This window comes from Podarcis melisellensis, assembly GCF_964234715.1.
Source record: "Podarcis melisellensis genome assembly, chromosome: 13".
NCBI classification, from domain to species: domain Eukaryota; kingdom Metazoa; phylum Chordata; class Lepidosauria; order Squamata; family Lacertidae; genus Podarcis; species Podarcis melisellensis.
The window spans coordinates 17,825,740-17,842,871 of NC_138545.1; the positions used below are offsets into that span (position 1 = coordinate 17,825,740).

The window sequence follows — 17,132 nt, forward strand, 5'->3', positions numbered from 1 at the left end:
CTCCTTCCTTGGAGGTTTTTAATCAGAGGTTGGACAGCCACCTGTCATGGATGCCTTAGCTGAGATCCCTGCATAGCAGGGGGTTGGACTAGATGACCCTTTAGGTCCCTTTCAACTCTACAGTTCTATGATCAGCACATCCAGCACAGTCTCACTGGCATTTTTTTGTCCATGAGAAATCCCATGGATACACACACACACCATTTCTTACCTCTTCTTCTGCCCCTGAGACATGTTGATACCTGCAAAAGTGATGAGAAAAATGCAGAATGAGGAAAAAATGGAGTATATAATCTCACCAATACGATTTGCACATTGGTCCCCACTGAACAAAAAAAGAGCTCATAAACTATTGTTCCTTCTGTAAATGGACATTTTTTAACAAAACAGACAAGAGGTATCACTTACCATGATGTTACAAACACTCCCCCCCCCCCGACCAGTCATCTCTCATCAAAGGGATTTTGGAACAATAGAAAACCCTGCCAGGCTGCAGTTTGTTATGTGTGCTGGAAACTGTAGTTTATGTGAGGAAGAAACTACAGTTCCCAGGATTCTTTGGGGAAAACCAAAAGGTGCTTTAAATGTATGGTAAGGATGTGACTTCTGTTACCAAAGGCAAAAGCAATCTTTCTCTGTGTGGCATCTTTCTCTGTCATCTGCTTCCGATCTAAAACACGTTTACTAAATTATTATTACTGTAACTTATTAAATTTGTATGCTGCTCTATACCTGCAGGTCTCAAGGCAGTTCACAGGATAAAATCACAATATAAAAACACAAAGTACATAATCAAAACAAAAACAACTCAATAACCCCCCCCCATCACATTTTAAAATTAAGTCCTTTTAAGCCATTGGGGCCAACTCACTTTAGAGTATGCTTACTTAAGATTGACTGTGATCTGGAATGTGCTTTTGTAGCCAACAGACTGTGCAACAATTCTATGAGGTGGACAGGAAAGGTGGACGATATTTATTTAAACCGCTAATTTGCCAGATATACATTTAAGCCACTATTATACCATTTTAACAGCCATGGCTTCCCCCAAAGATTCCTGGAATCTTGGTTAAGGGTGCTGAGGGTTGTTAGGAACCTCTAATTCCCCTCACGGGAAGACAATTGCCAGAGTTCTCTGGGAAGAGGGATTTATTGTTAAATCACTCTTGAGATCTGTAGCTCTGTGAAGGGAACAGGGGTCTCCTAACAACTCTCAGCACCCTTATCAAGTTCCTTAAACTCTTGCCAACTCCCAGTTCTTGTCCTGTGACAGTTCATCTTCTATTCATTTTCTTATGCAGGCATACAACCTTTTTACTACTTATTATAGTTACTGTTTATTAAATTAAAACCTTTGACACCAAACATGTTCCAAAGATTACAAAATAAAATAAACTTACAAAAAATAAACTAGACAGTGTATACAAAGAATCAAGCCTGCACTGTTCTGAGAGTATGTTGCCTTTGAACAAATAAAAGTTACATAATCCAAATATTTCTAAAGACCAATGGCATAGGTTTCACACCACCTTTCTTGTGTACGTAATAAAAGGCCACCAAAAATGTCTCTTTTTTTTACCTCGGCCAAACGTACCCTTAGCAATACGTCAATTAACATGATTTCCCATGCTGTGTTGTACTATTTTGCTGTGTTTCAAGTCTTGTAAGTCCCCCCCTCCAAATCTCGTCACTGAGATTCTTGGAGCCCCACCAAGAACTTGTTTATGTAAGCTTTTCTGATTTCCCCCTGTAATAACAGATCCAGTTCAGGCGCTTTGGGGATCCCTTCCCTGCCCCCCCCCCGACAATTACTGCTGAGGTTTCATTAAAAATCTTTCCCCAAAATTTGGCAACATACTTACAATCCCACCACATATAAGATCCAACTCCCCAACATCCCTTCCAACAAAACTTTTTAATTTTTTTTAATTGTTACAACCTAAAAGGTGTTAAAGTGGGACACAGGTGGCGCTGTGGGTTAAAGCCTCAGCGCCTAGGACTTGCCGATCGAAAGGTCGGCGGTTCGAATCCCTGCGGCAGGGTGCGCTCCCGCTGCTCGGTCCCAGCGCCTGCCAACCTAGCAGTTCGAAAGCACCTCCGGGTGCAAGTAGATAAATAGGGATCGCTTACCAGCGGGAAGGTAAACGGTGTTTCCGTGTGCGGCTCTGGCTCGCCAGAGCAGCGATGTCACGCTGGCCACGTGACCCAGAAGTGTCTTCGGACAGCGCTGGCCCCATGCCTCTTAAGTGAGATGGGCGCACAACCCCAGAGTCTGTCAAGACTGGCCTGTACGGGCAGGGGTACCTTTACCTTTACCTTTAAAAGGTGTTAAAAATCACTTCTGCATATTTTAAAGTGATGTTTCCCTAAATTATACTGAAGTATTATTGTATGGGAACTTTCCTCCCAAGACTTTCCACTGTTCACCTCCTAATATTCCTGTCTTTACTCGTGTTTCTCAGTCCAGCTGCATTTTGCATAACCCTACTAATAATTTATCAAATATCCCTGCATCATTTCAAACTACAGACCCAACTGCAAACTTGTTCAGCTCCCCTAATTTTAAGGGGAGCACTTTGGAAGAATGGATCACAAACACGTAAGGGGAAGAGACACATCCCCTGGTCATCACAGGCCACTGAGGTTATTTGGTTCACGCCTTTTCAGCCATCAAGACAGCCAAACACACAACAAACAACACATTTGCAGAGCCAGAACACTATGGAAGCACATGATCCGTTACAACTATTGCAGAATCATTATTTCCGGAGAATTTTTTTTTTTGTTTCCTGCCAAGGGTTGATAAGAGGATGTGAAACCTTTTTTCCAGCCCAAAGTCCACATTCTGGGCATCAGATGCCTGTGGTGGGCATGGCAAGAAGCAAAAAGGGACAGAGAAATGGGTGTGCCTCTTACCCTCATCAAGAAGGAAACATCCCAGCAAACTCAATGCTAGAGGTTTCTAGATGGACACAAACTTATACTGTATATCTACGCAAACAAAAGGCATCATCAAAAATGTTCAAGGACACCTTCCAAGCCAGCCAAAAACAATGGAGGATGCAGAGCCCAGATGGTGTCTGGGGTGAGTGTCAAGAAAGCAAAGGGGAGGGGTTTACATTTGTAGATTCCCAACTGCAGTTTTATAGGAATTGCTTGGGTACCAGAACAGTGGGGCTGCTCACGTGCCACCTCACATTCTTCAGCCTTTCTTTTAATTGCTATATGCAGGGAAACAAAATTCATTCAAGTGACAAGGCCTTCCCTGATTATCATTGCATCCAGACAGTAGGGTAAGTCTCGCCTTTTGAATGCCTGCCAGCCAGGCCAACTAGACGCAGGAGGTTCCCCAGAATGCAAAACGGTGGTAATTTCACGCAGTACCATTTAGAATACAGCCATATTTGTATTTCTACTGCAAAGTCACACTATAAGCCAAGTCTACACTAGGAGAATGAGGTCTAAGAGCCCAGCACTGCACCATTTTAGTCGACAAGGCTAAACGTCAAGGCAAGTCGACGTTTTAACTTTCCCTCCCAAGTTTTATAAAAAGAAAAGGCAAGTTGCCTGCAAGCAGAAATTAGAGCGATAGGAACAAGGCCGAGCTATATATTTTTCTCCCCCGCCTGAAGTATTAGAAGCAATGTGGGGAATTTGCTAGGTGAGGAAAACCTCAAAAGCGATGGCTCACAGACGCCAATCTCTCAGCCTAGCCTACTTCCCAGGGCTGTTGGGAGGATAAAATGCGAACGAGGCACCTTGCGCTCTTTGGAGGAAAGGTGGGCTAGAAGTGTCTGTATTAACTAAGCAAATGTGTTTAGGATCAGAGCATTTCGCTGTGTTTCCAGAGACGCTCGTACTTCTTCTAAGCCTGTTTAAACTCCGTTACTCCTCCCAAGGAGCCCAGGAGTCCTGTTGAATCGGTCCCCATCACCTGCGGTCTGTTATTACTCACCGCGTCTCTTGGAAGATGCAGGTGCGAAGATCCCCGCGCAGCTTCCCGGCCGACGATGACTAAAGAGCCAAATAGGTCCGCTGCCCTACCTCGCCTCAAGGCGGAGGGCGGGGGAAGCAGCGGCTGCTGCGCTTTAAAGATGCCAGGCGCTTTCGATTCTGGCGAAATGGAAACCGAAAGCGATTTCGCTCCGTTTGGGAAAGAGGCGGGGAATGTCTCGGAGCTGAGGAGTGGGGCGGGCACTTTTAGAGGGGGATGTGGGGCAAAGACGGTGGGCATTCAGTCCCAAAGGCGGAGAGGTGGAAGAGTCGGTATCTGATACACTACAGAAGGAAGTGGCCAAGATCGAGCCCATCCAGAGACAGCTGTAGTTGGCAGGATTCCTGTCTTGCAAGGGGGTTGGGCTAGATGACCCTTTGGGGTCCCTTCCGACTCTTCGATTCTAGGATCCTTGTGATCTACGATCCCTAAGATACGGCTGGCTCCAGAGAGACAGATATGGAAATGCCTCCCCTGCTGCCTCAGCGAAAGTGCGTAGTAACTATAGCGGCAGCTCTCACAAGGAAGTCCCACTGAATTCAACAGAGCTTACTGCCAGTGCCAGACAAGGTGGTGTTAGGATTGTAGCCCAAGTCTTTGGGTTACTTTGGCACATACGGAGCATTGGAATCATACGCCTTCCCCCACAAAGAATCCTGGGAACTATAGTTTGTAAGAGGTGCTGGAAATTGTAGCTCTGGAAGAGGAAAAATATAGTTCCCAGGATTAGGGACACAATAACTATTAAAAGTGGTGTAAAGCTGCCTGCAGTAGGGTGGACTTTGAGGTCCCAACCAACTCTTAATACTGATTCTCACCTACCCCTGTTCTCTTCCAAAGAAGCACAACCAACCCACTGGGTTTGATACTCTCTATCATAGCAGATAATATGAGGCATACTGATGCCTTTTCTGTTTGGATCTGTATTTCACTTGTTTATTTCGGTTGTGCCGTTTGAGTTGGTCGATAGATGTTTGGATGCATGTCTGAAAATCAATGGAGATGATTGGGTGTACATTTGAAAATCAATAAAGATGATTTGAAAGTAGTACAAGCAAGCAGTCATGGTATGGAATGATTCATTTAAAGCACATTCCCTCTCCAAGAATCCTGGGAATTGTTGCTTACCCCTTTTGTTGTTGTTTAGTCGTGTCCGACTCTTTGTGACCCCATGGACCAGAGCATGCCAGGCACTTCTCTCTTTCACTGCCTCCCGCAGTTTGGTCAAACTCATGCTGGTAGTTTCAAGAACACTGTCCAACCATCTCGTCCTCTGTCGTCCCCTTCTCCTTGTGCCCTCCATCTTTCCCAACATCGGTCTTTTCCAAGGAGTCTTCTTTTCTCATGAGGTGGCCAAAGTATTGGAGCCTCAGCTTCACGGTCTGTCCTTCCAGTGAGCACTCAGGGCTGATTTCCTTAAGAATGGATAGGTTTGATCTTCTTGCAGTCCATGGGACTCTCAAAAGTCTCCTCCAGCACCATAATTCAAAAGCATCAATTCTTCGGTGATCAGCTTTCTTTATGGTCCAGCTCTCGCTTCCATACATCACTACTGGGAAAACCATAGCTTTAAGATGCTTTTTAAGATGCTGTCTAGGTTTGTCATTGCTTTTCTCCCAAGAAGCAGGCATCTTTCAATTCCGTGACTGCTGTCACCATCTGCAGTGATCATGGAGCCCAAGAAAGTAAAATCTCTCACTGCCTCCATTTCTTCCCCTTCTATTTGCCAGGAGGTGATGGGACCAGTGGCCATGATCTTTGTTTTTTGATGTTGAGCTTCAGACCATATTTTGCGCTCTCTTCTTTCACCCTCATTAAAAGGTTCTTTAATTCCTCCTCACTTTCTGCCAAGGTTGTGTCATCTGCACATCTGAAGTTGTTCGTATTTCTTCTGGCAATCTTAATTCCAGTTTGGGGTTTATCCAGTCCAGCCTTTTGCATGATGAATTCTGCATATAAGTTAAATAAGCAGGGAGACAATATACAGCCTTGTTGTACTCCTTTCCCACTTTTGAACCAATCAGTTATTCCATATCCAGTTACCCCTTATGAACTACAATTCCCAGCACTCTTAACAAACCCCAAGGGTCAATGAGTCCAACCCCTGGCAATGCAGGAAGTTCAGCTAAAGCATCCATGACAGAGGGCCACCCAACTTCTGCTTAAAAATCTCCAAGGAAGGAGAGTCCACAACCTCACGAGGGAGACTTTAGCTGAGTTCCACTGTTGAACAGCTCTTACTATCAGAAGGCTCTTCCTGGTGTTTAGTTGGAATCTCTTTTCTTGTAACCTGAAGCCATTGGTTCAAGTTCTGCCCTCCAGAGCAGGAGAAAACAAGCTTGCTCCACGTGACAGCCCTTAATTTCTTTAGTCTCTGCCTTCTAATCTGTTGGTTCTGTTATGGCTATTAAGTACGGACAGGTGCAGATTGCTGGGCCTGCAACTTGGTGTTTTGTTTTTAACGACCCCTCCCCACCAAGAAATGTGCAGAAGCACACAGTTTGGCAATTGTAAATTCACAGTTCCCTGGTTTTGAGCAAATCAGGAGAGATAAAAAGTGGGGGATATTCCTCCCTTCCCGAGCACATCAGAAATAGTTAGACTGAATCACCGCCAAAACAGAAATGAAAGCTTTGAGGAGTGAGTAGGCATGGAAAAGAGAAAAGTAGAAAATGACAATTGGTTCACATACCCCAAGTGGAGTGTTTAAGAGCCTGATGTTCCCCCAAAATATCAGATTATCATCATATCAGGCATGGGCATAGGTGGGGGGGCCGCTGTCCCCCCCCCAATAAATAAAAATAAATAGGTGACTGAGATTCTGTCCCCACAACAAGAGACCTGCCCCCCCAACAAAAGGCCTGGCTACACCCATGATATCAGGTAATCCCAAATTTATAGGGGGAGCATCAGGATTGGTGTTTTTTGAGGACTATGGATGCGTGCTATGCAAATTAAATGGGACAAGCCCAAGACCCTAACAGAACTTAGTTTCTCATCTTTCTAGTGTTAAAGGAAACTGCTGCAAAGGTTAAGTCCACGTGCATTTTTTTCTGCAGAAGTGAAAGTTTCATTTCTCAGCTTGCAAGTCGAAGAACAGAAACCAATAGTGCTGCAGTCTTGCTTCATCGGTGGAAATAGGCTAGACATGAGACTGGAGGCGAACCAGCTGGGCTACTGTAATGTGTAAGATAGGGCCCTTTGCCCATCCTCTTAAACAGAGGGTCTTTCTTTCATCTCTAGCTGGAGAAGTCAGGGATTGAACTTGAGACCTTCTACAAGTACTTGTAAAGCAGTTGCCTTACCACTGAGCCATGTCTTTATGTTCCCATCCCACCTGAGTGTTGTAAATAATGGGTTGACTCTGGCGCAGGCACTGTAATACTGGTTGGCATCTGACTGTCTCAAAAGACAATGGAGTGTGCCTCTGAGGGTGAAGTCAATCTGCAGTGTTAGCACCACTGAAGTGCTGGGTTTCCTGCATTGGCAGGGGGGTTGACTAGAGACCTTTGAGGCCCTTTCCAATTTTATTATCTGTGTGCCGACACATAATAGAGAAGAAAATGACCTGTCCCTGACCCCAAGAGGTTTGCAGCCTATGAAGCAACATAGGGGGAAAGAAGGGAAGGACACTGAGACTAAGGATGTGGAGGAAGCTATCGGGAAGTTGCTGCAACCTGGCCTGGATTTTAAGCAAGTACATACCCTCCAACATTTATCTGATGAAAATAGGGACATCCCATTCCACCATGATAATTTGACTATTTATACACCACACATCTTAATGGGTTGCCCCAGCACTCTGGGCAGCTTCCAACATATACTGTATAAAAACATAAGAAAACATTAAACATTACAAAACTTCCCTATACTGGATTGCCTTCAGATGGCTTGGGAGTCGGATAACTCCATATCATCCAACATTTCTCCAGTGAAAATAGGGACATCCTACCATACCCTCCAACATTTCTCCAATAAAAATAGGGACAGCCTGAAGAAAAGCAAGACATTCCAGAATCAAGAAGAAGAAGAAGAGTTTGGATTTGATATCCCGCCTTTCACTCCACTTAAGGAGTCTCAAGGCGGCTAACATTCTCCTTTCTCTTCCTCCCCCACAACAAACACTCTGTGAGGTGAGTGGGGCTGAGAGACTTCAGAGAAGTGTGACTAGCCCAAGGTCACCCAGCAGCTGCATGTGGGGGAGCGGAGACGCAAACCCGGTTCCCCAGATTACGAGACTACCGCTCTTAACCACTACACCACACTGGCTCTCAAATCAAGAACTGGGACGGCTCCTAAAAATTAGGGATGCCCCTGGAAAATAGGGACACTTGGAGCGTCTGCAGGTAGGCAGGCAGGTGGGCGCTGCTTGAGGACAGAATCAGGTTGGTGGAGCTGTGCCCCATTTGCACTAATGAGCTATGTTGCACTAGGCATCTTGGGGGAAAGGGATGGAGACACTGCTTGTCCAATATGGTATTTTTATTGGAAGAAAATGTCTGGAATGGGGTGTGTGTGTGTGCACAACACCCACCCACAGCATGAGTCCATGACTCTGCTGTACTGCTACCACAAGAAAGAAGAGAGGAGGAGGAGGTGGCAAGTGGCAGGTGTTTGCAGGTGACTTAACGTTCCCATCCCTATTTTTCCTCTTTCCCTTTTGTAACAGGCAGCAAAAAGGGCAACAGAGTGGTGAGGATCACAACACAAGCCTCAGGGGGAGAGAAAGTGCTGAAGGTTTAAGCAACTGTACTACAGACATTTTTCGATTGGGCTGATTATCTAGATCATAATATTTTATTTTTTTAAAGGGCACATAGGGGGACTTGGGGACCACAAAAGCATTTTCACATAACAGGGGAATGCAGGAGTAGTCCGTTTTAAAATAGACATCTAAAAATAAATTAAAAACATTTTTTTAAATGGACAAATTAGGGGGTTTCAGAAAATGTTTGGCATCTCAGTGAAGCAGTAAGATGGAAGAAACATTACTAAGTTTTTTTAATTAATAGACAAATGGGGGTGCTTGGTGCGCCAGAAAAAAATGTTTGGCGTCACAGTATCAAAGCAAGGAAGCAGGCAGCAATATATATTTTTGAAAATGTGGGGAAGGAACTAAAATAAAATATTTAGGCAGGTTGTGGGTTTGCTGCCCTGATCTACATCCATTTTAATCTGGGTTCGAGACTAGGTTCCATGCTAAAAAAAACCTTGATCACCCTGCTGAATGACCAGCACTGGGAGAAGACATGCAGACAACTGTGATCCAGTCAGTTTTCTTAGGCCTCTCTGCAGATTTCAGAATCACAACCACAAGTAGCTTTCTCTAGCCCGGCTGTTCAGGATGGGAGCTGAAGCAACTTTGCTACAGCCGTTCTCATCCTACCTGCTGAAAGACTGTTTCCCAGAAGCTGGTGCTGGAGGAACTTTCTTCTGAGGCCCACAATGCATGTTTTGTGAGGTTCTGTAAGGCTGTGTCTTCTTCCTCACTTTGTTTCAGCATTGCATGAGTCCACTGAGCGAAGTCATAGAATTGTAGAATTGTAGAATTCCCTTTAATCCCACTGCTTATAACCCTTTCTCTCCCCACCCCCACTTACGTGTGTGTGTGTGTGTTGTGTGTGAAGTTTAAGTGAGGCTTACATGTCATAGATCTGGCGAAGTAGGTCCTAGTCCATGAAAGTTTATGCCAAAATAAATGTGTTGGTCTTCCAGGTATCGCAAGACTCGTTGCTGTTTTGCAGCAACATATTCTGCTGCCCCACTGGGAAGTGTTGATATTTCAGTATTGAATAACTTGAATAGCTATTTTAATTCCTCCCACCAAATGTTTTCTGTAGCAAACAGCAGGCTAAGGTGCCACTTTTTTCTTTCTTTTTTAACAGAAGCATGTTTTTGTTCCTGTAACAACTGCCCAACAGACAGAATGAAGAAGAAGCCCTGCTGGATCAGACCAAATGGCCATTTAATACAGCCTCCTCACAGCGGCCAACCAGGTGCCTAACATAAGCACAAAAGCCCTCTCCCCGTTTCTGCTCCCTGGCAACTGATATTTCGAGAGACCATAAAGAAGAGCCCTGCTTACGGATTGAGCCAAAGGGTCTTTGGGTTGCCACACTTTGAAGAGAAAAAAAGAGGACATATTTGCCGAGATCTACTTTTAACTATTTGAGGGACGCGGGTGGCGCTGTGGGTTAAACCACAGAGCCTAGGAGTTGCCAATCAGAAGGTCGGCAGTTCGAATCCCTGTGAAGGGGTGAGCTCCCGTTGCTTGGTCCCTGCTCCTGCCCACCTAGCAGTTTAAAAGCACGTCAAAGTACAAGTAGATAAATAGGTACCGCTCTGGCGGGAAGGTAAACGGCGTTTCCATGCACTGCTCTGGTTCAACAGAAGCGACTTAGTCATGCTGGCCACATGACCTGGAAGCTGTATGCTGGCTCCCTCTGCCAATAAAGCGAGATGAGCACCGGAACCCTCAGTCACGACTGGACCTAATGGTCAGGGGTCCCTTTACCCTTTACCTTTACTTTTAACTATGGATCTCTATGGCGACTCTCATAATGAAAAAGAGGACCTGTCCTGGAAAAAGAGAGTATATGGCAACCCAGCATCCTGTAATCACAGTGGCCAACCAGATGCCTGTGGGAAGCCTGATTGTAGAACATTAGCCACAAATAGCAATGCTCCTCCATGGATTTGTCCGACTCACTTTTAAATGTTGGCTTTTTGCAGTTTAGTAGCGCTGGGGAGACCATGCATTAAAAAGGGACTAAAAAATAACTTAGACAAGGTTTTAATAACAAAAACAAAAAGTCCTTATACACTAAATACATCAACAACAACAAACCAGACCCAACCACCAACCCATCCCCCAGGGTAATGGGAGAGCTAGGTGCTGCTCCTTATATATTACACCCAATTGCTTACACACAGCTTGATTAACACAACTCAGCAGCACCTGCTATGTTTCACAGCTGTAAGACTGGGTCTCGTTATTTGCCCTGGCCCTTAAAGACATACACAACTTGTGAAACAGTAATGAACCTTCACATTTTAAAGTGACCCTTCAACATTAAAGCCACCCAGTTTGGTGTTCTCCTGTGGGAGTGAATGCCAAAGTTTAACTATGGTATGCTTTGTTCAAGAAGTATCATAGAATCCTAGAGTTGCAAGGGACCGCGAGGGTCATCTTGTGTAATGCATGAGTCTTTTCCTCAATGGGGGCTGGAACCCACAACCCTGAGATTAAGAGCCTCAGGCTCTGCTGACTGAGCTAGCCTTTTGTTTGCTCCGAATCTTCCAACATCCAGCTTCACATGGACCTACTGTTATGAGATCGGGAGATAAACTTATCGCTGTCCAGGTTCGCAAGATGCATATATTTATATATTTCTACCATGCTCCCCGCACCAAATGCCCTTTCCTCCTAAACTAAGAAGCTCAAAGCACTCCATTGTGTGTGTGTGTGGGGGGGGGGGACTTTTCAAGCTCTACATCTTGTCTGAGTTGTGGAGACCAGAACTCTACACGGTGTTCCAAGCGAAGCTTTTCCCAGCATGGAAAGGGGGGGGGGGTTCTGCCCTTAACATCATCAGCGCAGGCGGCCAAGCGTCGAGGAGAAACAGAAAGTCTTGGATTTCCACGACAAAGAGTCCTTTGGCACCAAAAAGACCGGCTGATTTAGTGTGGCGCTATCTGTCATGGAAGAAGACCACAGCTCCTCCGATGCGCGAATCCTCCTCCCAAAGAGGCGTCGAACTGGAATTGGCACACACGCATCCCCTGTCCCTTTAAAAGAGTTTCATAGAAGGGAGCATTCTGTCAGACGCTGGTTCTCCCAGCACTGCAGCGCTGTGGTGGGAAAAGCCACGTCGAGGGGGGGGGGAAATTTCCGTTCTCTGCAACTCTTAAAGGAACAGGATGACGACGACTCAACACCCCCCCTGCACTGAGCAGGCAACCCTGGTTTGGGCTCTCCCGAGTCTTTCCAACCTTCCCCGGGGGGTTCTAGGCACTGGCGCGTCGGCGCTGGGACCCAGGAGGCGCTTCCGACTGGCGCGCTCGCCTTCTCCGCCGGGTCCATCTGCTGGGTCCGTGCGCCTCCCGGATGCCCGGCTCCGACCAGCCCGGCTCTTTTGTTCTGCAGCGGCCGGGCGGCGAGAGGTTTCCCACCGGACGCTCATCTCCCCACCCACCGCCGGCCCATTGAAACCTTCAGTTGCCGCAGATCACAATGCAAAACAGGTAATAGCCGCTGCCTATGCCTCCTGGTTTGGGTGGGTAGCTCTCTCTCTCGCCCCCCGCTCCCCCTTCCTGCCCAGCCTAGATCAGAAATGGGGCGGGCGGGGAAAGCTTTGCAGCTCCGGGCGCTTCTCTGCAGGCTGGGGGCGCAAGGAGGAAGGGAGGGAGCAGGACCCTCGATCTGCGAGGTGAACGAGAGATGGTTTGCATTGCAACGGGTCTGCTCCCTTTAAGCGAGACTTGTTTGCGTTTAAAGGATCGGGGTCGAGCCGGGGATTATTGTGATGAAGATGATTTTAACGCAAATGGTTCTTCTAATGCATTCCTCCCCCTCTTACCGTTCCCTGTCCAAGGGGAATCCAGCTCCCCTAGAAGCCCCTTCTGTTTATTTATTATTATTATTATTATTTAAATAATCCCAAATGCCTTCGGGCTGGCTCGTGATGGGAGTGAGGGAAGGGCACTCAGCACATGCCCAGAGGTGCCCTCTTCCCTACAGTCGAGCAAAATCAGCCCAAAAACAAAACACGAAAGAGGGGGGGCACTCAGGATCGTTCTAGAATCTGTCGCTAGATTCTGGAAGATTCATTGGCCCAAGGCTGCCAAAGTCTCAGTTCAGATTAAGCAACGAAGCTGGTTCTTATGTTATGGCTGTGACAGGGACTTGGTCACGGGAATTTAGCTGAAAGACTCTGCATGACTCCCTTTTATCCAGTGTTAACAATCTGTAGGATTGGTGGATTGTGGAAATGAAATGAATTGGATGTTGCTGATGTGGGAATCTCTTTTCCTAATTCAAATTGACAGCAACATGGTGAATTTATACTCTCCCTATTCATCTTTTCTTTCCCCCCTTAACATTTCCAGTAGTGGATGCTGTTGGACTTTAGCATTTGTTTGTTTGTTTAGAAAAGTGCAAAAGAGCTGGATTTGGCAACCTGATGCATAGCATGATAGCTTTAAAATGAATCAACCAGGGTTGTTTTTAAAAAGTATTTCTCAAAGTTATATTTTGAAAGTAGGGTTAGAAAATGGTCACAATTCAAATAAAATCCACTGAAACATTGTCAAGCTTCAGATCTGTGCAAAATGTAATTGCCGTTCTAGTCGGTTCTATTTTGTATTTCAACATATTTCTGTAGAACTGGACGAGCAGCATCTGGAGAAAGTATTTGCAGAGAGGCTGGGAGACTGCTGTTTATCAGCAGACACCAGTTAAAAATGTATTAATATTCTGCTTAGACTATTTTCTAGGGCTGTTTGGAAATGGGTTCCAGAGCAGAACAAACTCAACTCTGAGTCCTGCATTATAGCTGTGCCAAGAGATACCTGCTAGGTTTGTCTCCTGGTAATACAGATCTACATCTAAGTAATGGCAAGAGGTAATTCCCAGCAGATAAGCAAGTGAGTTTCTGCAGCTGACATCTGCTGTATCTTGGGGATAGATGGCAACCCCCAAGGAGCCCTGGGAATTTACATAGTTTGTGTGAACTATGTTTAGGGTACATATTCAAATGTCCTAAGCGTTCCTCCTGAATGTCTGTAAACAAGTCTGCTCTACTTGCAAAAGCGTGATGCACATTGCAGAATTGCAATAAGGGATATAAGGCAAGGGTCACACATAGAATTGCAATCTCCTTCTTTCTATCCTTGCCTCAGAGTCAAAGCCCCCACCTCCTATGCATGATCAAACTTGGTTTCTTCTCAGTTATCTGGAATAGCTACCCAATCTGCATCCTTGGAATGGCTAATTCAGTTTAGAATTCCCACTTCACTCATGAGTGCATATTGAAAGCTGGAGGAAAACTGCACGCTTGATCTGTCCTGGGTTCTGGGTATGGCAGGATGGTTAAAATTAGATTATTGGTGTTAACAGATCTTAAGTATGAGTAGCACAGACCCTCTTGCTGATGCAGTGCATGTTAGGGTGCACTCGCATGCAAATGTCATGAATGTACAGTGAATAACTGTACACACAGTTATTCACAGACGTAAAATGCATGTCTTTGTGTATATGTTTTTGCTCACAGATACCTTGTAGACATATGGACGTTTGCATTCCCATCCACAAGGGAAGATATTATCTGCAAGACTCTCTTAAGACCAATTTAGACTGTGCACATGTGCAGACACTGTGCACCATTATATCCATGCTCTAGTGCGTAGTCACACCCACAATTCAGTGTATATTTTAAAAGAACTTCACATACGGTTAGAGATTCAGGTAAGTGTGCACAGAGTGCACATATACACTTAGGGTTTCTTTTAAATGTTTTAGATTTCAGCCCACTTTGGAGGAGCCAGTAACTGGCGAGGAGGCTGGGGAACTGGAATCTCATTCATAGTTTATGTAGCTTGAGGGTTAACCCTGCTGAGTTCAAAAGGAATCACTTCCGTAAATGTTGCACTCTTGATCTCTAAGGTGCCCCAATGCTTTTTGCCACTGTAATTTAAGGCGCCTAGGGTACTAGCCAACGAAGTCATACTCCGAGTAGACCCACAGAAATCAGTGGGCCTACGCTGAGTGTGGCTCAGTTGGCTATCACCCCATGTCTTTTGGAATGAATACTTGGATGTATTCTCGGGGTCTGAAATGCAAAGATGGTAGTGGTGCTTATACCTTTGCAGAAGACCAAATGCATTGCTGGGGTGGCGGGGTCTTCCTGGTGGGCTTCTCTGTGGTTCTCACTGTTCTCCCGTCTCCGCAGCGATGTCCCTGTAGCTGAACGCACTCTTGTTCCTGGTGCCCAATGGAGCCATCTCACAGGTGGCATGTCGACAGGGGTGATGGGCATCCAGCGGAGCTGCAGGCAAAGGCTCGGGTGCTGGTGCCAGGCGGGAGTAGTTGGCCACGAGCGGAAAACCATGGCAGCGTCGGGCTTGAAAACCAGGTGATAGAAACCTGCCCCCCAGTTCCTTGGGCTCACTATATGCAGACCCCACTCAGCAATGACAGCCCCCAGAACCACACGGCCTTAGAGGACAGGCCTTCTCATCCCGAGATCTACAGCATTGCCCTGTGGGGGCCCAAACTGCATTCGGCGCTGACCAGGCACAGAGGGGGGCGGTCCAATGCACAGGCCTCCCCTCCGGCCTCCAAGCACCTGGATCCGCCAGGAGAGGGAGACGCCGCAGACGAAGGGTCCATGGTGTTGATTGATGCTGAAGGGGTGCCCCACACTGTGTCCCGCCAAGAGGTCGAGCAGGCTGGGCAGATGCAATCCTCTGAGCCCGAACTATTGGCATCAGCCCCGCCGCCCCGGCAGCTGTACTTCTGCCCCATTTGCCTACGGACGTTCCTGTACCAGTCGGACCTGGAGCGCCACAGCATCACCCATTCGGAGAGCAAGCCGTACGTGTGCCGCGAGTGCGGCAAGGCTTTCAAGCGCTCCTCACACCTTCAGAGGCACAAGCACATCCACACCGGCGAACGGCCCTTCAGTTGCCCGGTCTGCCGCAAGGGCTTCCGGGAATCCGGGGAGCTCCTGCGCCACCAGCGAGTCCACACCGGGGAGAAGCCGTACCAGTGCCAGATCTGCCGGTTGCGCTTCACGGAGCGCAACACCCTCCGCCGACATGCCAAGCGCAAGCACGCCCGTGAGACCTACTACCAGCGCTCTGTCGAGGAGGGAGGCGGCAGCTGGACAACGGCAGGAGACTGGGAATCGGAAGTGGTGGCGGGAAGCGGTGACTGGGGGCCGGAGGAACTTGGGAGTGGCTGGACCAATGAATCGGTGGAGGACTGGGTCGGGGATGGGAGCCACTGGGGAGAAGCTGCAGAAGGCGGGGCAGGAAGCACTCCAGTAGCTATGTCACAGATACCAGAGACAGAACACAGCAAGGACAAAGACAAGCCTGGGATCCAGCCCTCATAAATATGCAAAAACTAGGTGGGGCGGGGGGCACCAGGGACTGGGACATGAACTCTGCCCCGCAACTGTCTAAAAGGACTTAAACATCTGTAACTGCATTGAGACTTTTCCTGCCCCCTCAAGCGAGGGCATGAGACTGAGGATAGGACCGTCTCCTAGAGCTGCTCTAGAATATTATGGCCTTTGAAGTATCAATGGGTGGGCATCACCAAAGACTGGAGAATGCTACTGGTGGACAGGGAAACATGACTGTCCCCTCCTTCCAACAATTATATCATGAGCTGTTGAGGGATTGGAGAAACAATGTTATGTGTTAAACTCTGTAGCAGAGTATAGCAAATGAAACTGGGGAATTTGCTGTTTCTTGTGGTTTCCCAGAGGAATGGGCACTGGGTGATGTGTGCTCCTCTCCCGGTTTGTACCAAACAAAATGCCGATACACGTTGGTCCTCTGTAAGATTATTTGCCCCATTCTGAGTTGCTTTCTTGGCTCCTCCATGCAGTGGGGCATTTTCAAGTTTGCAAACTTTTCAATGAATTAACATATGCAAAAGAGCAGTTGTCTCCTTTTTCCTCCTTCCCCGTTCTTCCCCCGCCCCCATCTTTCCAAAAAGTGTGATCTAATGTTTGGAGATCTCTCCCTCAGCCCATAATGTGCGTGCTTGAGTCTAGAGTTTGAGGGAATTGAAAAATCTGGGTACACGTGGAGTTCTATGTCTTTGTGTATATGTGTGTGCACTTCTCGATAGGTGTGAGGCAAAATCCTAATATGTAGGCAGAGATCCAATTTGAATACATGTCTGGAAGTGAAGGACTGAAAGGAAGGACAACAGGCCCCAATCCCTCCCTTCTACACACTGCAGCTTTCTCCCCTGTTTCCCTCTCAACATCCAAAGATGATGTGCGCTTAATACCTCAGTCCTAAGCACATACACTTACAAGTAAATTGCATTCAAATCAGCCAGAATTACTTTTAAATAAATGTGTTTAGGGCTGAGGTGTTAGGCCATCATCTGGTCCAGAGT

General features: G+C 46.7%; 2 protein-coding genes across 5 annotated transcripts in view; one reads left to right on the forward strand and one right to left on the reverse strand.

The window, feature by feature from the left end:
• LOC309354981 (sacsin-like) overlaps positions 1-4,196 on the reverse strand; it is a 25,579-nt gene extending 21,383 nt beyond the window's left edge. For 2 of the 3 annotated variants that reach the window (XM_081885316.1, XM_081885314.1), the window contains exons 1-2: positions 3,956-4,196; positions 212-242 (exon numbers count right to left, since the gene is read on the reverse strand). In XM_081885316.1, coding sequence (XP_081741442.1) covers positions 212-234 — 23 coding nt within the window. In that variant the 5' untranslated portion in view covers positions 235-242; positions 3,956-4,196. Of the gene's footprint in view, positions 1-211; positions 623-3,955 lie in introns of those variants that run through there. The other variant, XM_081885315.1, reaches the window with a different exon arrangement.
• Positions 4,197-11,476: 7,280 nt separating this feature from the next.
• On the forward strand, positions 11,477-16,660 carry LOC309354995 (uncharacterized protein). Of its 2 annotated transcripts, none has more exons than XM_081885353.1 (2): positions 11,477-12,238; positions 14,944-16,660. In XM_081885353.1, exon 2 carries the CDS (start codon positions 14,986-14,988, stop codon positions 16,108-16,110), a length of 1,125 nt encoding a protein of 374 aa, XP_081741479.1. In that variant the 5' UTR covers positions 11,477-12,238; positions 14,944-14,985; the 3' UTR covers positions 16,111-16,660. The 2 variants fall into 2 exon arrangements, with proteins under 2 accessions (XP_081741479.1, XP_081741480.1); XM_081885354.1 differs by lacking the exon at positions 11,477-12,238 and adding an exon at positions 12,300-12,423.
• The last annotated feature ends 472 nt before the right edge of the window (positions 16,661-17,132 follow it).

Bases quoted from the DNA above. Each gene is read 5' to 3' on its own strand.
- LOC309354995 (XM_081885353.1), top strand. From the start codon at position 14,986: ATGGAGCCATCTCACAGGTGGCATGTCGACAGGGGTGATGGGCATCCA.